The sequence below is a fragment of the Condylura cristata genome, unplaced genomic scaffold (genome assembly GCF_000260355.1).
Source record: "Condylura cristata isolate star-nosed mole 26May11 unplaced genomic scaffold, ConCri1.0 scaffold00033, whole genome shotgun sequence".
Lineage (NCBI taxonomy): Eukaryota > Metazoa > Chordata > Mammalia > Eulipotyphla > Talpidae > Condylura > Condylura cristata.
Genome location: NW_004567134.1, coordinates 6,923,753 through 6,949,011, shown reverse-complemented (window position 1 = coordinate 6,949,011; position 25,259 = coordinate 6,923,753). Strand labels below are relative to the sequence as shown.

At 37.5% G+C, this 25,259-nt stretch overlaps 1 protein-coding gene across 1 annotated transcript in view; it reads left to right on the top strand.

The window, feature by feature from the left end:
* Nucleotides 1-25,259, top strand: part of KCNH8 (potassium channel, voltage gated eag related subfamily H, member 8) — a 246,613-nt gene that overhangs the window by 214,176 nt on the left and 7,178 nt on the right. The window contains exons 12-15 of the mRNA XM_004692289.2: nt 9,559-9,597; nt 13,205-13,563; nt 15,661-15,767; nt 18,170-18,246. Of these exons, the coding sequence (XP_004692346.1) occupies nt 9,559-9,597; nt 13,205-13,563; nt 15,661-15,767; nt 18,170-18,246 (582 nt within the window). The remainder of the gene's footprint in view (nt 1-9,558; nt 9,598-13,204; nt 13,564-15,660; nt 15,768-18,169; nt 18,247-25,259) is intronic.

Genomic DNA, 25,259 nt, shown 5'->3' with positions numbered 1-25,259 from the left:
TTGTAAATGAGCTTAGTTGATGGAAATTAAATGAAAATTAAAAACAAATTATAAAATCCCAGGATAAACATCTTTAATAGTGCTTTTCCCGTGAAGTTCCCCAAAAGGGTGTAGACAGCAGAGAGGCTGACATATGGCAGAGACAGTCTGCTTACACCACAGCGCAGACTGTGCTCAGCAGGCAGAGCCCAGATCTGGAGGCCCCCGGATTTCATCACATGTGAGGCATCTATTTGCTCACCACTTAAACCCAGCTTTTTGGGATGCCAAGAGACTGGAGGAAACAGTAGCTAAGTTGTCAAAAATAGGAAGCACATAAGATGCCAAGTAAAGGGGAAATATGAAGTACCTGGAAATTATGAATTAGAAGGCCAGCAGGTGTAATAATAACAAGTCTACAAGGATGGAGGGACCCGGAAAGATGCATTTCTGTCGATGGATTGGGATTTAGAGGATTTGGTTTCCATGCCATTGAGGAAAATGATTAAGGAAATTCTGAGATGAACATCTGTAAGATATTAAGCTTTTAGTGATTTGGTAATCCCACTTATATTTTCCACCCTGAAAGATTAAGGTCTTTAAAAGCAGAGCATATGGTGGCCAATCTGTGTCACTATATTTTGCCAGCATTCATAAATAGTTCCAAATCTAACAAAGCATATTTATATTCTAGGTTATACAGTTTACATTTTTTCTTTGATGTTATTCGTCACCCTTCCATTTTGAGAGTGTAAAATGTGAGCATCCTCTATGGAAAGACCAAAGAAAAACAAATATGATTACGTCATAAAGAGTAATGCGTCTAAGTATTGGATGACTTCAGTGGGCTTCCATTTCTTCATCTCTGTTCTTGGTGACTGATAACTGACTTTATTTGTAGGACTGGGCTAAGTGTTCTAATGTACAACTCCAAAGCTTTGTGCCCAAATCTATTACATAGAATAAAAGACTTTTGAGATACATCTCATTCCTATCACTATATACAGATGGTGGCTCTTCACAGACTGATGGAGGGCTACAGGTTTACTCTGCCTTAAGGCTCCATCTTCCCTTAAGTCTCAGAGTCCTTTAGAATTCAAACTCTGGGTCTTCTCTGGTGGTGCAAAGGGATTAGTCTCAATACTATAAAGCTATCCACAGCCATTGCAGCATGAGTTCAATTCTCTGCCAGGGAGATGACCTACTGGTGCCGCAGACCTCTCCTGTCTCCCTGATGCTCCCCTCAACATTGTATTTCAGTCAATCTGCCTGCTCTTCTCCCCACTCTGTTTCTGGTGAATCCTCTCACCACCCACACCTCTGGCCTGTACCCCAGTTCTTATATGCGTAAGTAAATAAATCTTTAAAAAAAAAACAACTCAAAGTCTTCCACTTAATACTTTGTACTCAACCAGCCAACCAGATGTAGTGAGAGAATATGAAGGCTCTCCTGACATCACTCTGGGCTCAAATATAGAAACCTCATAGGACTTTTCCCCTCACATCCCATTGGCCAGAATTAATCATGTGGTTCAACCTAAGTGGGGGAGTCTGGGAAATTTCATCTATCTGTGTGTCCAGAAGGATTCTGCTGGTTAATAGCTAGCCAGTCAGAACTACAGCCCATAAATTATTTGTTTTTGCTGTGTGTATGTGTGTTGTCTTTCATTATTGTTTCTTTTGTGTCTCATTTAAATGAGACTACGTTCTTTAGGAAACACAACATTGGTATGCAAGCCATCATTGCATATTTTAAGGAAAATATGAAGAGTAGCAAATGAGCTCAACAAATGGATATTTAAAAAATCCTGGCCTATATAAAATAAATCTACCAAGTACACAGATAAATAGGAAGATATTCATGCCTGAAAATAAAATAGTACTTTAATTTTTCTAAATAATTTACCAGTCATTTAATAGCACTTTCCAAAGTAAAAGTAAATGTGTAAGAATTCTGAATGAATTAACATGGAAGTAATAACTTTTAAAACTTGAAGAATCTGTTCTGAATGTAAAATTTGTTCTGAATGAAAATTTGTCTAACAGAATGATGTGTTTTTGTACAAGTCTGTAAACAACTGGGCTAGATAGTTCTGTAAATTCAAAATGACCCCTTTATGCTCCTTGTAAATAGATATGTTCTAGTCCCTGTTCCCATTTTCATGAAGAAGAAGAATACCTGAATGGAGATCACTGTGTTTTCCCTCAAACTTGGCAAAGGTGACGAAGCTGCCATGAGATGACTCCAAAAGAGGACATTTCCTCTCCTCTCCCCACAAACTTTTCCCTTAAATTCCTCACTCTTTCATTTTGAAAGATTAAGGGTTATTTATCTTATACTGAAAGCTCAGGCTCAACATATAAGTTTGCAAAAAAAGAAAAGAAAAGAAAAAATACATACTACTATAAAAATAACTGGAGAAGCAGCTTTTTCCTACCAGAAGCATGTTTCAGGCAAGAATATTATTAAAAATAGACCCAGTACTCACCTTGGAAGCTCATATACTAGAACTGGAATGATGCAAAGAAGGGGAGCATGTTGCTGCCCGAGAATGACATGAAAATCCATGCTTTTAAAATACTGGATGATTTCACTCATATGTGGATTGTCAAGAAACAAAAGAACTGGAAAAACTACCAAAACAAAGCCCTAGAAATCCAATAGTAGAAGGGGCCCTATCAGAAGCGAAGGGGGACATTTACTGAGCAAATAGGAGAACCCAACAGGCAATGGCCGAGGGGTTTTGAGGCCTGGGTGGAGCACGTGGTGTCGTAACACAACTGAAGACACATGAACATGTATCTGTCAGAGCTGGAAGCAAGTGATACCTCAATTTAAAAAGCCTGTTATATAAGAAAGAGACCCAGAGAAGGACTCTAGACATAGATCCAAGCGTACTTTGTCTAGGATAATTTTTGTTGAGAGAACTTTCTGGAGCATCGTTAAAGAGGCAAGAAAAACTATTTCTTTCTGAATTCCAGTGACCCAGTTGTGAATTCTTACAGAGACATGTTTTTCAACAATATGTAGTCAGTCGATAATATCTTCTTTCTGGTGCTCCATACATCATGTTTGAGTTTAACAAAGTTATTCTGTCAGAAGCTTGGCCTCACCATCTCCTAACTATGAGACTTTTTTCCTTGCCTAGAAATTGTTGTATATTTGGTGAAAGTGTGAATGCAATGATGAATACTATTCTTCATGCTAACGTTTCAAAGAGTTTTTTTAAATACATGCCTTTGGTCATGTACAAGCTGCTATGTCATGGTCCCTTGACAGGGGCCATTGTCCATGACTAAGTGAGCTTAACCAAGTACTACCATTCAAGTGAGCAAAGTAGCCCAGTTCACACTGGTTCAAACACTGCCTTCAACGTAGAGCGACTATTCAACTTTTCTGTTACAGTTCATGATTGACAGTGGGCTTCCTAGGCAGCAAATTAGGCATTTCACATTAGCTTAAAAAGGGCTATCGGGAGTTGAGATGTACAAACGTCTCACACCAGATTGAGCATCTTTCTTCACCGACCTGGTTTGGAACCAAAGTGCTCAGCATGTATCCTGAAAATCTTATGAAACCAGCAATTGTGTTTCCTTACAATTACATAGTAGCTGATTTTACAGGCTAACCAGGAGTCATTGTACCCTAATCAGAAGCAGGTCACTGGGGGGTGTGGATCTCAGCTCAATATAATGAGTTTAAACTGTGTAAATTCTTTTAGCACTGATTACCCTGCTGAACTGCCAAATCATTGATTTGGTACATAGCTGCTTCAGAGTGAGCTCTTTAACCTGTATATCATCACTGAGAGAATTTTCGTTTTCTTCACAAAGTGTGTGTCCTTCTGTCCTCACCCTTCAATATATGAACCACCCATTCACAAATAACTCTTTACCTTGAAATCGCCCCCACATTTTTACCAGTATTAAGTAACTATAAAGAGACTTTTTTGAGTTTTCTTTGAATTCCAAAGGCTTGTAATTCAGGCATTTTAATTCAGAGATAGGAAACTGAAATTGTGCTTGAGTTAATCTGGATATTGTTGGCAGTATTCATACCCAAGCATAATGTAAAAATGTCTTCACTGAAGCAGATAGAGTTGAGAGAGAGAGAATAGAATGTCATGTCACTATTTCCCACTAGTGTTAAACAAAGAATCTGTGATTGTGTCACATAGAATTACCCTTCTGCTAAGAATGCAATTTGGGGAGAACTTACATTTAAGAAGTCATGGCAAATTGGAAGGATTTGAGTCCTATATATGTGTTAGTTCCAAGTTGGACACACCCACCTGTGTGAATGTTAGCTATCCTATTCCCCACTAATTCAATGAAAACTTTTCTTTGTGATCAATACAAATAATAATATCTTTAACACTTATTAATATTATTATTCTTCATGGGAGATTCTAGACCAAGTATTTAACATCAATAACTATGTAAAGACCTTTTCATCATAAATTCTATGTACAAATTCCTTGTGGGTAATTAAGTTGAAGTGAGAGAATCCCAGTGTGTTCTTCCTGGAAGAAGAAAGGCCAGGAAGTCCTGACATCACCTACCTGTCACTTCTGGCAGGAATATCATGTGTTTCCATCAGAAGAGAAGTCTGAACAGAAGGAATCCAGGAGAGTTTCTGTGAATGAACAGAGACAGAAGCACTTTTGTTATTGCTAATGAAATAGAAAAGGAAATGTCATTTAAGGTCTTACCTTGGGTTTTCAAATGAACTACCTTTAAGATTACTGAAAAATAGACACAAAAGATGAATAATAGGACTAGGGAAAGTCCAGCTCTTAACCACAATACCATCCTGCCTCCTAAATAGGTCCCATCCCCCAACACACAGGACTTTTGTCATGACACATCACTGACAAGATTTTTGGTGCTTCCTACACTAGAGGCAACATAGCTGACTCCCCAGCTTTGGCTGTCAGCATACCGTAAACCTAGAACCCCCTTATTTGACCTGTGCTTCTTTTTTTTAAAGATTTATTTATTTATGCTTACAGAACTGGGGTACAGGCCTAAGGTGTGGTGGGTGAGAAAATTTACCAGGGACAGAGTGGGGAGCAGAACAGGCAGATTGATAAAGTACACTGCTGAGGGGAGCAGGGGCGGGTCAGGAGAGGTCTGCTGCGCCATGTGGGTCAGCACCCTGACGGGGGATGGAACTCCAGCTGCCGTGGCTTGAGAGAGCTTCATAATGTGGTGCTTTAACCTGCTGCGCCACCAGGGAGAGCCCTTACCTATGCTTTTTTATATCATAAGCAATAGCTTTTACCTAGAGGAAGTGAATCATCTTCTCAGTATCAATAGTTTGTCTTGACCGCAAGGCTCAGCTTGAAATTGAAAAATGTCAGGATCATCAGTTTTTTCATTAAAATCTCATTTCTGTTGTTAAGTTATACAAGAAGCAATGGAAACTGGTATCCAATAGGACTTCAGACTAGCCTAGAGCTCTGTTCTTGAGCTTAGATGGTGATGCACTCCCAGACTTGTGCAGTTGAAGATAAATGCGTCCTTGCTCAAAGTCTGTCATTTCTCTAGTGGAGTCCAACTTCTCTTCCCATTGTCCACCCATCATTGCTGTCATTCACTACTTACTGGCCCGCCATTTGACTCTATGGAAGAAAGATCAAAAATGAAAATGAGGCCCTTCCTGGTGATGCAACAGGTAAGGTCGCAACACTGCAAGCTAGTCTCAGCCACTTCAGTGTGAGTTCAGACCCCAGCCCCGGATATGACCCACATGGTATGGCAGACCCTTCCTGGCCCATCCCCGGCTCCCCTCAGCAGTGTACTTCATCAGTCTGTTTGTTTGCTCCCCACTCTTGTCTCTGGTGAATCCTCTCACTGCCCCTGCACCTCTGGCCTGTACCCCAGTTCTGTATGAATAAATAAATCTTTTTTTTTTAAAACAAAAATGAGAGCCATGGATTTGCTACTTGCCAGTACTACATGGTAATTACTTGTTTTTGTAAGAGTAGGCATTTTAACTATGTGAGTTATGAAGCTATTTGTCAGTATCTTTCATTAATATTCTCTTTTATCTCAAACAGCCACCAATTATGGTAATGTTGTCCAGTGAACAAGATAAAATATTTGATAATCCCTTTTTCTGAATGAGGACACATGTTCTTTCAATCTGCTTTGTGGCTTAATCAATGTGGCATTATTAACAAAGCAGAGGATATTACGAATCAGTCAGAAAGAAGAGGCTTGTAATTCACATTTCATTTCCTAATTGAGCAATCAGCTGTAGATAACATCCCTTACAGAGTTCTTCAGTGTCTTAGGTGATTCCATAGTTGAGAGACGTTTGCTGAGTTATACGGGGGCTTATAATTCTGACCTGTGGACAGAGTAAAAGATGGAAATAGATTTCCTACCTTCCTTGAACCACTGGACCCTGGGTTATAGGTAGGCTTCCTCACAGAGTGGTTTTTATTCACATTATTTCTTCATGTTTCATACTAGCCAATTTCTTGGTAGTTTAGTCTTTTGAAATGAGCTTATTGATTCCACATTACAACTACTGGAAAACTACTTGAATTCCTTCTAAAAAGTGGGGTATTAGTATCTCTTGAAAGGCTAGGCCCCAAATTTTATTGTCAAGTAAAATACCATCTGTCATAATTCAGAGGTATCTTAATGGATGGGGACAATGGGTGAAAGAAATAAAAGAGCTCCCCTCCCAAATTAAAAAAAAAAAATTCATGAAAATCCTAGTCTGGAGAAAATTTACTATTGAAGAATTTAAAAACTTAGTGGAAAATGAATTGAATGGCAGCCAATGTCAGTTGACCTATGATAGCTCTCATAAAAATAGCTTCAGGAAACTAGACAACATGAGAAAATACAATAGCATTTTTCAAACCTAACATCTATTTTATTTTGACTACCATTTGCAATTCAACTCCTGTAGTAGAATTTTGAGGCCTTCTTCCCATCATCTGAAAAAAACTGTGAATTTGATTTGCCTCTATGCTGCTGATATATGAATGCTAACAGACTATTTTTCCTCTCTCTGGCTCTCCATGTAGACACTTTTAAAACAATTCACCATAGCTAAGAATGTGTTTCTCTCACAGTCCACAAAAAATAAAGCCTGTGTCTGTTCAAGACAACCAAGAAATATCCTGATCCCTTCTTATCCATACTTGACTTCTCCTGTCTTGACAGACTGACAGTACAATTCCAGTGTCACTGTGAGCCAACCCTTCACCTTCTTTCCCTCTTGAGACTTGATTTCTATGACTTCCATTCCTCCTCTTATGTCTGATTTATTTCCCCTTGAACTTCCAACCTCTGATTACTTCAGTCCCTTTAAAATTATCCCCATTAAAGATTCCTAATTCTTCCAATTATCTAACCATGTAAAAAAATTCATGTATAAAGGACTCAATCCTGAATAAGAATTCATTTCTCAAAACTTTAAAAACCTTTGAGTCTTTTTCTAACTGTTGGAACAACTAAAAAAAATGGAACTGACTGAGATTTTCCATTCACAAATATCCATGCATTTTTTTGTTTTGTTTTTTGGTTTTTTTTTTTTTTTTTCATGAAATTCCCATAAAGTTCTGGGACTCTGAAAACAGTCAAGCAGAGCTTGGGTAATCTAGTGTCACAAGATTTTGGGGTCTTCCATGTAGCAATCATTAAAATCAGTGCCACATTAAAATCCATGCAACATATAGACTTTAACCCACCAGACAGCACTGGCTACTAGAGGAAACAAATAAGAAAACACAGTTCTGTGTAAGGAGCACAGAGAGTTATGATGTCATGCATGAACTGAGCAAGTCATCTGGTCTCTGTGGGTCGAAGTTTCCACATCTCCAAAGGAAAGGGCTTAAACTAAATCAATGGTCCCAAACCTCACCTGGAGACCTGAATCCCACCTACCCTAGAATCTGATGTTTTCAGGAATCTTCCTCAAGGCATCCTGTGATCTGCGAGGTCTATAAACCATTGTAGCAAGTTCTACAGAGTCAATTCTAGTCACTTGGCACACACTTTGAGAAGTCCTGATACAGAAAAAGCAACGTTGGATTCAGCAACTTACTAGAACTCATACAGGAACCCCAAGGAGCTGAGAGTCACACTCCAATGAGAAGACACTGAGATCAGCACCTTTCTCCTACCTCAAAGGGACATCTGACAGGAAGCTGTTCGTTTCTGAATCCCACTGTGCTCCCCTACGTCCTACTGGGACATGCCTTTTCTCTACCAAGCTGCTACTGAAAGGCTTCTTAAAACACATTTTTGTGTCTACCACAGTAGCAACAGCACCGTAATTTTGTTTTATTTTTCACATTTTAATTATTCAGCTGTTTTATTTGTCACCACTTAGGGAATTATTACAAAACTTATGTCTACAATACTTCTGATTAATGCATATTTAGGCAACTAAACAGATGTAGAATGGGTTGACTGCTTTGATAAAATTAAACATTGATGAAACATATATTTGCACAGCAATAATGATGCCGAGATTTGTATAAATAATAACAGATCTATTTCCCTAATTATCTAGAAAAAAACAGTGAGAGGGTGACAGAATTGCCAAATATGTCTCACTTACAAGGCAGATCATTTTCGAGTACACTTTTTTTTTTCATGTGAATAAAATTATGTTAATTTATAGCATCTATTACCACTTTAAAAATAAAAGAAGTATACTTGAGCAAAAGACAATGTAGCTAAAATGTGCAGAAAAATGTGCAGTGTGTTTCCAGGATATATCATTTCCTGAACTTTCTTGTACATCATGGAGGGTGCATGCTGTTTCACATACCCCTCAACACCACCATAGCTTGATTTTACACAAGACATATCCTGAGATCCATGCTTAGTTGACATATTTGTTTTCAGACTTTGGCATCTGTAAAATTGAGATCTGTCTACACTTGAGCATATCACAACTGATGGCAGCCTTTTTTTCTCTTTTACAATTAACGGGATCTTAAAGTTCAAGTGTGCAGGGCCGTAGGGTCCCTTGTGACTTAATACTTCTCCACCAGGAGCATCATAGTGAGTAGAAAAAAATGACACAGAAAGGAGACATCACCTTCATCCTAACCAAGTAAGAAGGAAGGAGAAGAAACAGAAAGAAATGATAGTAAGTTTTTTTTTTAAAGCCCTTGGATTTGATTCCAGAGTCATAGAGGAAAAAATCATGGAAAATGAGAGCATTTAGTACAAGGGGAAGAAAGAGGAATAGGGAGATGGAAAGCAAGAAGAATGAAATAATCAATATAAAAAACAGTCAAGACGTCCACTAGTTTGTTCATTATTTCCTAGGTGTCCTGTACTAAACTTTCAACTTGCTCTTCTCTTGTTTGTCACACACACTGGTCAGTAGCACAGTAGCAATCCCAGAGGGTAGGACATGAAAGGTATTTTCAGTATTGCTAGGGAAGTGTTTTTCTCTTCACTGGATCACACTGGCCCATTATCCCTACCCCCCAGAACTCTGAACTTCTGTCTCTTTCCTCAGAAGCCAATTTCTCCAGTTCTCACCCAGTGGGGAAGGTTTAAATGATCATCACAATTTCTGTTTGTTTGTTCTTTCAGGTGATATCAAGATTATCAAACAAATCTACAGTCTCACAGGTATGACTTTTGCCAAAGAGCAAATATATATCTCCAATTTGTAGAATTTCCATATATCTATTTTCCCCTAGAGGGTTCTGTATATTTCTGTTACTCAGCATAATTCTCCTAAAAGACATAATAACTTTCCTGAGTTTGGAAATCCAGAAGTATTGAAACTTATAGCTCTATCTTTGCTATAAAGTAAGTTGTCACTAATATCTAAAAAGGTCACAGTCTTAGTTGTTACTAATATCTAAAAAGGTCACAGTCTTGAGGTACTGGTCTTAGGAGTACTTTTATAGTTTCTAAAATTAGTGGCCAGTAAGCATCCAATTGATGGAGAGACATGATTATCCATGACTTAAACAATATGGTTCAGGGATTGTCTTGAAGTAGTTTCACTGGAGCTCTTCAAACAATCCCAGATATTTAGTGCCCTTTATTTCACAGAAAATGTTCCTAAAGACCTGATATATCTGGTGTGATTCTAGGCTTTTCATTACTGAGAATCCTATGACAGGAACCTAATAAAGAACTCCTTTCTTGTTCTATCCTCTCTTTGAAGCAGAACCAACCATTCACCTCCGTGCATACACATACACACAGAGACACCTAAATAAATCCAATCACAGAACACATTTCAAATTAATAATTTACTAAAGATAGTTTGATGAGTGAGCAAATGTGGTTTATTTTATTAAGAAACTTCTTACAACATCCCAGTGCTTTGATCCACATTTCTCTCTGGTATTTGTTACCTTTTCTCCCTAGCCACTACAAATTCCCTCCTCAGGAACCAAGAAAATGATCTTTATGTTCCAACTGTTCTCAACTTTTCTTCACTATTGTACATAAACTCTACATTTTCCCCCAGAATTCCTTCTATATTTTCTTTATCATGAAAAGAGTTTTGACTTTCTTTTGGATTTCCAGTTTGAGTTCCTTGTGGACAACTTCAAATATTAATAGTGTGTTGATGAGATCCCAAGCTTTTTTTTTTTCTGCTTTATCATTCACAACATTTAGCTTCCTTCTTCTAGATCTCCTCATTCTATAAGACGGTTACTGGAGATCCTTATCATATTTCAGGGTAAACACCAAAGAAATGTGAGAAAATAAGACAGTGATCTCCCTCTTACTGTGAGTCTTCCTAAAAGTTTCTATGATAAAAGAGTTACTTTGATAGAGTAAATTATTGAGGTTTAAACCCTCTTATTTTTCGAATTTTAGGACCATTGGTTTTCTATATTATCAAGCCAAAATTTAACCTCAGTTCAAACCAAGTAGAAAGGAAAGCTGAAGAAGATGATTGTGGACAGGGTGCATTAAGAGTTCTGTTAACTATGAAAGAAGGGGAGATCATGTAAAAAGATAATCAGCACTCTCCATAGCACCTGCTATGATGCTCAGTGTAAATATGCTATGATGAAAATGTCTCTATTTTCTTCTTCATCATCATCATCATCATTACAAGTCTAAGCATTTATTAGGGACTTTCAATGAATTTTACAAAGTACGTAACTTCCATTCTCTAATATTATTTTTATCACAACATTACCAATTTACAATTGAGGAAACCAAGACTTTACACAATTCTATTACTTGACTAACACTATAGCTAGTAAACCACAGGTCCTCTGGATGGTATCACCAAAAGTCTCTGCACTCAACCAGCAGACTTTATTCAGTTTCTCCTTTAGTCAAGATAGGTTTGAGTTTGAATGACTATCCTGCCAAAATGTCATGAGTTAAATTAGAGATGCTTTTGATGATGGGTGTAAAAACCTTCATTGATATCATGGAAGCATTGTTCAGGAAGAGAATGGAGTTAAGTCAGGTAAGAAGGAAGAATCTGTAGTTGAGCTTTCTGGCAATATACATAAGGTACATCCTGCTATCCAAGTTAAACAGCAGTTTCTATCTAGGTGGCCTGAAGCAAGTACTCTTGCACAGAAAATTATTCTGAGTCTGAGTGTTCAGTAATATAATAAGCGTGGGTCCTGTCTGCAGTAATAGTAGCTAGGATTATTTCTTTATTTTTAATTTTTGGAGTTACATTTTTGCTCTTCCATGTAGTAGGTAGGATAATTAATTCTTACTAGAAGCAATGTCAGCTGTCTTGAGCACGAGTCAGTATCTAAGCAACTTATCCAAGATATCAAGTCTCCATGACAAATGGAAATATGAATTTAAAGAAACTTGTAGAAGTGCAAACATTCTAGGTTATTAGTCAAAGGATTCTATTAGGGCTAATGGAGTCACCTTAAAAAAGAAGAGTCAGTGCAAATATAAACATTAGTCCAATTAGAGAATGAATTCATTGCTTTTCATTTTTTTGAGTTATACCCTGTTGTTTCTTTAGCTGGATGAGTTAAGTTTTTTATCCTACAGTACAAGTATATAAATGTTCCCCTGCAATTCCATGTGGGTCCAACTTTTGTTATAAGCATAAAATTTTAAAAGGTGGTAGTAAACAAATAATGACTATCATAATAAGGAATTAATAATTTCCCGATTTATTAAAATAATCAGCTCTAGTTGGGAATGAGTCTAATATTGCCTCAAGATATTTTGAGTTGTTTGTATTAAAGTACAAAAAACTTTATGAGTAAATTGCTTAAGTTTACTTAGCAACTATGGCCTAAATTGTTTGGTCAATGCCTGTTAGTCACCCCAGGTTCAAGTTCTTATTCTGGATATTTCTACTTCTATAGCTATTACAGTAAAATACATGTAAGCCATGGTGTCAATAGTTTATCAAAATTGAGTTATAATCATGACATCTCCTGATTTAAATAGTACTCTTAGGTCTTTTCATTTGTTATTTTTACTAGAAATTTCTATAGGCCATTATAAGTGATTGTGTCCTCAAAAGAAACTGAGGATACACATATTAATTGATCTCTCAGAGCATGAAACCCATGTCTGGGGGTCCGCTGTGCTCTCCATCCTGCCTCTCCATCAACACCTTGTCCTTTCCCATCCCATCGTTACTTCTTAGCCTATAAGTTTGAATGACTCCAGTCAAGAGTCCAGTGGACCATGAGTGGGTGTGGCATACTTTCTCCTTCCTTTCCCAAGGCTCTTCAAGAGGAGCAGGTCAAAAGGTTTGCCTCACTTCCAGCCCACCTATGAGAATAGGTTGAGCAGGAAGCAGACACATATCTGATATTTCACTATATGTGATCCAGAACATGAAATGTTTTTATTCCCAAGGATCATAAAATTTTACTGGCTGATCTCCACTGAAGACCCAGTAACTTTAAAATAAGTAGGCCAACATCTTCCATTAAAATTTGAAATTATTTTATTCCTAAGAGTATCTCATCATCTATTATTACAAGTGATAAGCTGGTAAAAAATTAGATGCAAATCACCTTTCCACCAAGAGAGTTTACAAGTAAGATCAAGAGAAGTATTAGAGACTTTATACTTTAGAAGCTAAATGTGACGAAGATCAGAAATGGGGAGATTTTTAACATCAGTATGAATAGTATCAAGTCTTCAGATTTAATGAGAAGTCTTTAAGGGATTTGACTTTGTTCAGGTGGGGCCACGAGCAAGAGTGATACACCTCTCAGGTGGTTTCTGCTGTCTGTAATAACCCCATTATCTACTGATTTAGTCGGAGCCCAAGGGAAATGGCAGCATCAACAAGAGACTCCCATCCATTGTGGAAGATGAGGAAGAGGAAGAGGAAGGAGAAGAGGAGGAGACAGCTTCCCTTTCTCCCATCTACACGAGGGGATCCTCCTCTTCACGCAACAAGAAGGTTGGAAGTAATAAAAGCTACCTCGGCTTAAGTTTGAAGCAGCTGGCCTCAGGAACAGTGCCATTTCATTCACCAATTAGAGTCTCCAGTTCAAATTCTCCCAAGGCCAAACAAGAAAATGACCCTCCTCACCATGGTAAAAAGAAAGAGAAGAACTTGAAATTGCAACTTACGGCTTTGAATAGTGCTGGACCCCCAGACCTCAGTCCAAGGTAAGAATTAATATCATATCAGTCAGTCTTCCTGCTTTTTACTCAGATTAGCGCCTGATTAATAAATGATTTGTCAGTCTTCTGGGCCTTTAGACTTTGCAAATTTTCAGCTTTCCAAAATGTTGTGCATAATTTTTGATTCTAAGGAAAATGTGTGTGACCTGAGAATAGTTTTAGTCATAGTCTCAGAAGTCTCCATTCCTTTCTCAGAATTCCTTCTCAATCCTTTCATCCACTTAGTTCTGCCTATTTTAATTTTCACATTGTAATTTTATCATTTTAAATAAAAATAAAAGAGCACAATGGATTAAAGTGAAGGACTTTGAAGCTAGCCACAGCCATTTCAGCACGAGTTCGATCCCCGGCCAGGGAAGTGACCCACATGGCGCGGCAGACCTCTCCAGTCTCTCCTGCTACTCCCCTCAGTGGTGTACTTTGTTGATCGGCCTGTTCTGCTCCCCACTCTCTCTCTGGTGAATCCTCCCTGCACCTCTGACCTGTACCCCAGCTAAAAATAAATCTTTTTAAAAAATTAATAAAAGCAATAGCACAACATCCATCAATGGTATCCCCTCAATGTTGATCTTTCAAAAGGTTTACAAAGCAATGGCATAAAATTATGAGGGAAATGAAGAGCTGATTTTCATATTCCACACTATTTGATTCATCACGATAGGTGGCATGACTTTGTTTTTAATGTTTAAAAATTCACGCTCAAGTCAACTAAAGGTGACGGAGAAGATGAAATAACCTGACTTAGACAATGTAAAAGGAGTAGGCATGGTTCACGCTAACAAGATAAGCAGAAACAAGTAAAACCTATCAAGTACTACTTGCGTTTCATGTTCTCTGCTAGGTCATTTCACATTCAATATTTGTTTTAATCTTCTTGGGAATTCTATAAAGTAGCTCACATGAACTCTAAAGTTGTCACAAGTAAAACTTGAAGGTTAGTGATTTGTCCAAAATCTCAGAAGTTAAGTTCTAAAGTCAGGATTCAAATTTTATTTTTCTAATTATAAGGCAAGTGGTCTTTCTGACAGACTACATGTTAATTATTCACTTAAAGAACATAATTTCTCCATTCTGAGATACATTAAGGGAGAAAAAAACAAGCTTAGTAAAAGTAGGTAGACAGCAAATGTTCAGGAATTCATTTGGTGATGATGACTTGAAAGCATTGCTTAACTCTTCTTCCTAAATGTCCACTAAAATGAAAGACAGTAAGTGTTACATGGGAGGAAAATGTACCAGAGCTAGAAAAGAAAGATTTGTGTAAAACTCACCTTGCACTTAAAACAAAAATTTATTTTACACATAACAAAGATTGTGTTTACAGTAGTAATGGATGACAGTTTTGATTTTCTGATTTTTGTTACCTTTTGTTTACATCTTTTCCAGTGGACTTGTCTTTTTTAGTATGAGTAGAGACTAAAGAAAGAAGACTAGCCAAAGTTCTAGCAGTAACTTAAATGTGATTCTTCAGCTCTCACTTCAGAGTTTTGTCTGAGCACAAAGTGAAGGTTGCATCAAGGTTATTTTCTGTATTGATATAGTCATTAGCTTAAAATATTTTAATTTTGGGTAGTAATGATTGAATATGAGTTTAGATAAGAGGATTTTTATAGTTGACGATTTTTTGAATCTGAAAATAAAGTGTTTACATTCAATACAAATATAAGTTGGGCCACATACGTAATTTTAAATTTTCTAGTCATCAATATAATAAATAAGTAGATAAAACAAAAAATAAATTTTCTAGTGATCATATTTTTTAAAGTAAAAAAATACACGTAGTGAAATTATTTTGCTAATGTATTTTATTTGATTCATTATGCCCCAATATTATTTCAAATGTAAATAATCTTTACTAAAATCTTGAAACATAGCATGAATTTTGCACATCTCAATTTGCTCGCATTACTAGCCATTACCTGGTGCATAGCAGCCAAGTATGCTGAATGGCTACCAAACTGGACTGAACATTTCTAGAATAACCAGAATTGAGAAGCTTAGCCCAACATATTTTATTTTCAGGAAATACTGTCATCCATGAATATAAATGCACAACTAACCAATTTCCTTGACTTTAAATAGGATTGTTGATGGAATTGAAGATGGAAACAGCAGCGAAGAAAGTCAGACTTTTGACTTTGGTTCTGAAAGAATAAGACCAGAGTCCAGAATTTCTCCTCCTCTTGGAGGTATGGTCTATATTTAAATTCTTTCAGGGGTGCTATTTCTCTTTAACTTGTAGCGCTTGGTCCTATTTTGCCTTCCCATCCTCAGAATATTCTTCATGAGAAAGAACTTTACCAATTCCATGCAGTAATTGAGCTTGAGTCTGTGCCATCTCTACAATATTATGACATCATTTGTAATTGTTGTTCTGTCCAAGCTAAATGCCCTGCCATTTGCCAGCCCAGGTAAATGGTGTAACAGGAGACTGAAATTTCTGCTATTTACCACAGGGTAGCCATGTTTTTCTATGGTAAATACAGATAAATCCACAAAAACATTACCACAGGAAATGCTGTGTTGATGGTGCATTGTAGGAAAATTGGTTATATTTAGCCAATTTATTTGCTAAGAGGTTATATACTTGCAATTTGTCAGAGAATAAACAATTTCAGGAGGATGTAAGAGTGTTGGAAATAAATAAGCATTTATTTCAGGTGATGGGTGAATTGATGCAAGGGCACCCCAAATCTAGCAGAGGTTTCTGTCTCCCCTTTCCATTCCTGAGTTCATTGACCATCAAAAAGAATCTGCCAACATGAAGAAGGGCAGAAATGGCCGGGAATTTTTTTTTAAAGATACATACATAGTTGACAGAGAATAATGAACAAGTGTATTAAGTAGGTATAGGCAACCTAAACAAATACTAGCAAACTACTTGGTATGAGGCATACATCTGCCAATGACTCTCTCTCACCCTTCCTAACCAGCTCTGAGATCCTTGGGTCAGGAAGAACCGCTAATTAGCACGTCCTTCCTAGACAAAGACAACCCCAAGAAAGACTTCTGAATATAATTTCCAATATTCCATTTAATCAACAACACTTCCCAGCTCTCTGGGGAAATGAAAAGGCCCTTGTAAGAATCCTTGATGGAGGGAAGAAAGGCATAGATGGGTGGGTACTGATGTCAGTCAACAGCCTTGATTCCCTAATTCAGATGACTTACATGTGCTAATAGTATTTTATTGTTGCAAGAACCACAATCAAACTGGTGCTAGAGTCTGCTGTGAACGTTGGTGGAGGGTCCCCTGGAGGCTTGCCTTGTTAGCTCACTGGGGCTGGAAACAATGCACAGAACCTCACCAGGTCCACTGCCTATTTTTGATCCCATCATCCCTCTGGCTTCTCCTCGATATTCCCAATGTTTACCCCTATACCACCCATTCAAGCAACGATTCTTCTTGACTCGATCGCCTAAGTATCTCTGTTCTATTTAGGACTTTCTAGTTTGACTGGTCCCACCCATTCCCTTGCCATGGTCCTCTCTTGCCTGCATTGTTCCCTAAGCCTCTGGCCTCATACTGTTTTCCTTACAGAGTGAACTTTTTAAAAAATGCAAATGTATTCTTATTACTCTACTCCTATGCGTAAAACCCTGAGGTGCTGCCTATTGCTCTTATAATGAAATCTAAACGCTTTAAATTTATCTTTTAATGTCTCTCTGCCCTGCTGGACTCTTAAGCTCCACAAGAGTCATATATTTCCTCTACTCATTGTTGTCTCCTCTAAACGAGCTCCAGTGTATTGAATGTGATCTCTAATCACTTGTTGAAAGAATGGATTTGCTTTACAAAATATATCTACAAAATGAGCTCTTACTATTCGGGCACTTTAGCTTGTTTTAAGTGGCATTTTCTCCCACAAAGTTTTCTACCTGTAATTAACCAGAATTAAGATACCACTGTTCTCTTCATTCTGGTTAATTAAGGATGGCCATACATTATTGATGTGACTATAGCAGTGAAATCAAATTCCACTCCAGCTAACAGTGACTCACCTCTACTTTTGTCCCTAACAGAAATATATGTATTTGCAGGAGTCAGATAGAAAGAAAAAAAAAATAGAGATGAGAGAAGCAGGAAATGGGAGAAATTATCATTTAGAGCAACACAGTAAGAGACAGAAAACCTGCCATGGGCATTAGCACCTGAAATAGATGTGGGAGGGAAATGCTTTTGTAGGCACAAGAATCAATTTTTGGAAATTAAAGAGAAGAGGGAAAGAACATCCCTTTTCTATGCTTGGGTGCTAGCTCTGATATATTTGAGAGAATGTTCAATGAAGAAAAAATGTGCCATCTTGGTGATTGTGTCCAAGGGAAGGGGAGATTTACCATAAATGTATCCGCTCACTCAGTCACCACTGTCCCCACCATGATGTCTTCCTGGTTCCAAAGAGTATCAAACACCAACCAGAGGAGCTCTAGAAACTTGTCCAGTGCCAGAGAGAAAAGGCCCACAATGTACAAACGTCAAGAAAAGCTAGAACTAAAAACACCACCTCCTTTCCCAATTCCCATTGACCCAATCTTCAAATATAAGGTTAATTCATCAAGGGACTTATTCTCTGCATGTATCATTTTTCAGACCCCGAGGTGGGAGCTGCTGTTCTTTTCATCAAAGCAGAGGAGACGAAGCAGCAGATAAATAAACTCAACAGTGAGGTAAGGGTTTTCTTTTTCCTTGGTCATGCTGGAATGGTGGGCAGAAGCTCGAGCTGCCAGCAGAAGCAATATAATTAGCCACTGAACATTCACATGTCCTGTCAGACCACCGTGGATGAATCCCCACCCAACCTCATTTTAGTTATGTGATCTCGGACTAACCACTTACCTTCTCTCAAGCTCTAGCCCCCCCAAGTGTAAGTAGAAGATAATAATTGCCTTGTGGCCCATTGTGACATTAAATGAGATAGTAGAAGTAAATCAATTAGCATAAAGTAAGCCCTAAATAAATGATAATTGCTCTAATTAGCTATTATTGATATTTGGTTTAACTAGTGCTTTTTTATTTGTTCGTGTACTTTAATTTGTAATTTGCAAACAAGATTAGTAGTCCACAGATTAATCAAAAGTAATTGTTCTCTGCTCTCTGTCTGTCCCCTCCCCCTTCAACCTGAGTGTCTCGGATCTGCTTTCAGGAGTCACTCAGTGTTCTAGCTTGTCTTTGATCTTTGAACTGGATTGAAAGTCCTTAAATCACAAAGACTTGGGCACATCCATGTAAACTCTTGTTAAAAATCTATCACAAAGCAAACTAAACGCCCTGTTGGAAAACTCAATATTAATCTGGCATTGAATCATCTCTTCCTATACATTGTTCTCACCATCTTTTCCCTCACATTTGAGATCATTTCACGGTTTAAAAGCTGATTGACCAATACATCTTAGCTCAAATACTAGAAGTGATCATTCTGTGAAAAGAAAGTGGTTATAGTCTCATTTTGGGGATTTTAAGTAGTTTTTCCAAGTTACAGCTATAAATCCTCACACTATATGACTTTCCTTTGACAGGACGAGCCAGTGGCTGATGTGTTAAAAACAGACAGCCACTCAAAAACCAAAATATTTCCCCAGTGTGTTTCTGTATTCATGATTATTTTTCTAGTGAGGTGACATGAGTCTTTTTGTCTTGTCAAGTATTAAAATAGGAAAGGCAAGAGAAAATAGCAATGGCCCAATTATCCTTCCCTAAAGAATTGGCTTTTCCTTATAGGAAATATCTGATTTCTTCATGGTTGAAGCTTAGTCAAAAAAGCCTGCCCTTTACATGCAATTTAATTTCTGTATAGCCTCTACCCTCTGGGTAGCACTTTGAAACCTACTAAATCAGGCTGAATAAAAACACAAACCGTAAAATGATCGCTTTCCTAACCTCCAACTTCATTTTTCCTCATCACTTAGAAAGTAATGCTATTTATGTACCCCCCAAATCTGTCATTTCGAGTCCAAACTTTACTTTTTCTTTTCACCTATGTCCTACGAGTCACATTTATCATCATTTGATTGTTCTGTTCTTTATTTAAACTCTCTTTGGTGAGTAGGAAGCAGAGAAGAATTAACAGTAAATGTGGGAGGTGCTGCGTGATACTAACCAGAACCTGAAAGGCACATCTCAATCTGTGCCAGGCATGTTGAACTGACCAGGGGACACTATGTAAGCTGGAGGGGACAATGCAGGACCCCTGTGCTGAAATTTGCTCAGACAGTTAAATGTAAAGAGATTGTTCACTGATATGTAGATGTCATAATCCATTGGCTCCAAATAGAACCAAAACTCAGAAACAGTAATAACCTACATTCACAGCACAGTGAGACTTGAAAAGATGTAGGCCAGCTGCTGATGTTAGAAGCCTTCTGAAAACACTGCCCCTGTGTGATAGCAGAGAAGAAACAGCGCAATTTTGCAGAAATTATTTTAAATAACAGCAAACCGTCACTGTGGGGCCCTGGCTGCGTCAGTCAAATGCTTTATTTCCGAAAGGGCTTCAGGTAGGAGTAAGAGAGGTGTCCCGTTTTTGAAACCTGGCTGACCCATAAAGACACGGCAGCAAAGCCTGCTAAGGGAAGCTTCCTGCTCGGTTACAACATGTGTGAGGCATCGGACACGCTGGTGGAACAAGAGAACAAGCTTTGGAGACCGACACTTTTATCCTTTTCATAAAATTAATCCTGGGACTTCAGCAAGATGTTCACCTTCGCTACATTCAGATTTTTCCTCTAGTAACTGACTGTAGTGATATCAGTAATAGAGTTTAGAAAGACCGTATCTTCCCTTAGTAAGTGGTCAAATGCTCATTCCCTTTTCAGATAAATTGATGCTCCTTTTTAACAAAAGATAACTCAGGTGAGCACCTTCCTGCCACCTAAGAGCACCCAGAATGAAGTAACAAGAGGATTAGGCAACAGTAATAGACAAAATGATCACAATGGTCATGAAGATGATCGTTTTCCCCTACGGGACTCCTTTTGCTATGCTCAGTATAAAAATGAGAAAACAAAATAGTAGGCAAATTGTTTATATTTCCATATATCCAATGTTAGCAAGGTAGTTTGATATAATTCTGCTTCTATTTTAAAGAACAGTTACTGGGTTAAGACTTGGAGACTTAAGACAACACCTGTCAGTATGGCACTATGAGCAATGCTTAAGTATTGCCTGATATTACAGTAAACATCTAACTGCCAAAATGATTTAAGAAAGAACAAATAGGCAGAAAAGACCTGCTAAGCTTAGTGGAAAGATAATCATAGGCAAATCTTCATTTTCAAAATTGATGATGATGGTAGTTCATTAAATTAGCCTTGCTCATCTCATTCACTTTGGTTTGAATACTTATTGCCATTCTTTAGCATTTTATTTTTGTATGAACATAAAGGATCCAATTAATTTTAAGCCACCTTGAGTCTTGACTATATTAAGGAGAATAGATGTGTAACATGCCTAAACAAAACTTAGTTTTGTAGTAACAAATTACATTGTTTTTAAGAAAGAAATCTGGCTTCTCATGTATTAGCTCTGTTGTTTTTTTTTACGACTTTATTGAGATATAACTAGCATATATAATTCATCCACTTAAAGTGGAACACTCAAAGACTTTAAGTATATTTCCAGTTGTGATTTCATGGCCATAATCAATTTTAGAACATTTCATCACCCCACAAGGCACTCTACAGCCATCATTCCTAATGCATGGGCAATGATTAATTTACATTCTGTGCCTATAGATTTGCCTATTCTGGACATTTCGTATAAATGGAATCATATCACTGCACATAATTGTAGCTTGATGTATTTAAATTTAGTCTTTAAAAGAAGCCTTTACCTTTTGACTAGACTGCTTAATGTTTTCATCTTTATTGTTATTATTAATATAGTTTTCTTGGGACTTCTATTTTAATATTCATTTTCTATTTACTCATGCTTGATAATCAATACTAATTGTGATTTCTTATATTATCAAATACTCTTCTTTTGAAATCTGCTGAAAACACCTATGATGGTTGCTTAAGAAAATGGGATTGTATAGACCAAGGGACAAATGTCCTTTTCTTCATGTAATTTGAATAACATATATAATGCTTCAACTTTTTTGTTCCTTTCCTTACAAGAGAAAACCATCTATCATTAGATCTTTAAACAGCAAATTTTCTTTTTATTAGTACAGAACTGGGGTACAGGTCAGAGATGCAGAGGGTGAGAGGATTCACCAGAGACAGAGTGGGGTGCAGAACAGGCAGATCCACGAAGTACACTGCTGAGGGGAGCAGCGGGCGGGTCAGGAGAGGTCTGCCACACCATGTGGTCACCTCCGGGGCAGGCGGGATCGAACTCATGCGGAAGTGGCTTTAGCTTCTTAGTGCTGTGCTTTAACCCACTGCGCCACCAGGGAGGGCCCTAAACAGCAAAATTTTATTCAAGAAAAGGGGGTGAAATACAACCAAAATAGATAAGAGCATTTGTTTGGACCTCATGTCTAGTGTGTCCCAACTTTTAAGGTTCCTACAGCCACCCCCCAAATACCTAGCTAGCCCCTAAAACCAAAAAGGTCTATAGTAAACAAACAAGCTGTCTTTAAATGTGCACAGAGCTTCTCCATGGCCATGTTCCCAGGCTCTTATGTGCCTCACAAAAGGAGTAAGAAAAAAGCCCGTCTCCCTTTTCTCTCTGGAACAGCTCTGATTACCTGCTTTCCCAGCTGCTGCCAAGGTCTAGTTTCTAATTAGCCACAATCTAGGTGCTCAATGCTGTCCTCCCCTTTGGGACACTGAAAGGTGTGGTTATACCCTCAATTACTAGAACAAAGACAACAGATTCAACAATCACAAAGATTCTAAACCCTAAAGACTCCACCCCAAACTGTTAGAATTTACAAACTTACAGAATATATCATCAATATACAAGAATCAGTTGCATTTCTATATACTGACAACAAACTGTCAGGAAGAGAAATTCACAATTCCATTTATAATAGCATCAAAAACAATAAAATTCTTAGGAATTAGTTTAACTAAGGAAATAGAAAACTTGTACACTGAGAATTACAAAATACTCAGAGATTAAGTATCCAAAGAAATGGAGGGCCTGAACTATAGATTTGCCAGAAGGATGGAAAGGATAAAAGTTAGATTAAATTTTAAACCCTTATTGAAAAATTAGTACATAAGGAGTTATTGAAATGGACTGGACTCATAATTATACACACTGTGAATCTGACTGGATAAATCAGCAGCATTGGCATCAAGTAGGAGTTTGTTGAAAATCCAGAATTTCAGACCCTAACCCTCATCTACTAAATCTGATTATATTTTGTGTCAAGATCTCCAGGTTATGTCTGTTTACAGTGAAGCTTGACAAATGCTTTCCTATACAACTGATGAACAACTCTTGTGTTTGGGGCTCAAATTGATAACAGAGAAGATCCCTTGGCTTGACTGCCCATTCAGACACTAATGAATCTTTGTCTCAATGAAGCAGAAAAATAGATGAACAAAGCAATCACAAGCTTGATAAATAATGAATTGCCATTGTACTGCTAAAGTACTAAAGTTGTGTCCAGAGAACTAAGATTGCAAAAATTCAGTGAAACCATAGAAGTAATCGCTTTTGAGACTCTAATTGTCATTTTGTATTGACAATGCTAGACTTTAGGTCTTCTCTTTTAAGAGGCATCAGATGCACCTGCAAAACTAAAACCCTTGGTACTATTCTTGTGTGACCTCAGATAAGCCACTTCACCTCTCCCAACATTCTAGTCTCTCCAGCTGTAGACAAAGACTTAAAACTTTCATTAGTAATGGGATTGAGATCTTCATTTGGGTAAAATTTATGCAAGTGCCGAGTATGATTATTATTTTAGCTGACAGATAAAAAGACTGTCACTTGGTTTTGAATGCTTTGTGAAGCAAAAGACACAAGGATAAAATTATGCCGATCGTCTTTTTTGTTTTGCCTACTTACGGAGTTTGATTGAACTTGTCTGAATCTCATGATAAATATGCAACATAACAAAGGATTAAATGAAAGACCATTTAATTACCTGAATCAGAGCTTGTAAAAATGTATATGTGTTCATGGCAAGGGGAGAGGATTGGTGTAATTAGTAACCCTGAATTTAGGGAAATTGTGTCTAGCAGGAAAATGTGTACATGTTTGGCAAAATTTGAGTGACAGGTCAAGAACTCTTCAAGCTAAGAAGATTAGATCAACAGATGCATTCCCCATCTGCTCACTGAATACACAAAAATGGAAATCACATTTGTTCTCTGTCTATCAGATGAAGTTCCAGTTATACTGAGAGTCTATGAATCATACCATACTAATAGCCAGGATTGAGAAATGTAAAACATGCATAGTATACAATGAAAGGAAGCTATTTTCTATGTGAAAAGTACTGTCAGAGACACTGTGGTTTTCATTATGAGACTCACACTTCCGTTCCCAAAATGCACAATCCGAAGACACACTGAAACAGCAAATCTGCTGTTGCACCAAAATGCACACAACCTAATGGTAAAACTGTGCATGGTTATTGGGATGATATGTCACCAGCATCACAAATGGACTGTTTAAACCAGGTAACCACAGTGTTTCAAAATATCTCATTCATGGAGATTTCCAGTATTATATGTAACTGCTTCTTAACTGCTATAGTGAGACTTCTGTGTCTTGCAGAGTTATTTGGAAGGGACTGGTAAAAGTTATTTAAGTTCAACTGCAAATAAACAGAAACTCATAGGAGAAATTAATCATGCAATTTACTAGTCATTAAGCCATTCATATTCCAACAAATATTTAAAGTCTTGTATAGGGGCTGAGCTGCTATAAAGGGCTCTAAAAGCAGTTTTGCCTGCCCTCACTCACCCCCACATCATTTCTTTTTCGATACTAATCATACCTTATCCAATATTAATCAATACCATACTGTACATTGTTGTATTCTAGTTCAATCTGTCTTCACAGAGATTTCTCAGACTATCTGACTGCAACTACTCAAACCTTGGACTGAAACTATAGGATCTTAATATTTTCCAAAGACTCCAGTTACTATTGTTACAATTTGCAAAGATCCATGCAAAGCAACATACTAAAACTTGGAAGATGCTGTTTCTTCCAATATTAATTATGTTAAAATGTTTACATAAATAGTTTTTCTAATATGAGGCTGAAGATGAGTTAAATAACTGACTTTTGATTTCTCTAGTCCAAGTGTTTCCTGGATTAGTATTCCCTGCCTTGCAGACATTTCTGACTAAGCTTAGGGGGTGTTGTGTTGCATGATCAAATCCAGACAACTGGGGCTCTGCCATAATACCAGCTACACAAGGACTAAGCTTTCACATCATTATATAATTTAATCCTCATCACAAAGGCCTTCACTCAAGAGAGTAAGAAGTAACATCACTTCAGTGGAGCAATTAAACATGAGAGGAGAAAACCAGATACTCAGAAATGTAGGCAATAATGATTTTCTAAGCCAAATGAAGACCTGAGAAGATCTGGATGAGGCAGAAATAGGGAAATTGTGACAGTGATTCCCTTCTGAATGATATGCAAAGACCTGTGTGTGGATTATCATGCACAATTGACAAGTCTGTTCCCACACACTGTTTCTATAAGTGATGGAAGGTGTAGGTCAACAAGCATACATACATAGCCTGAAAAACTGCTGAACTCT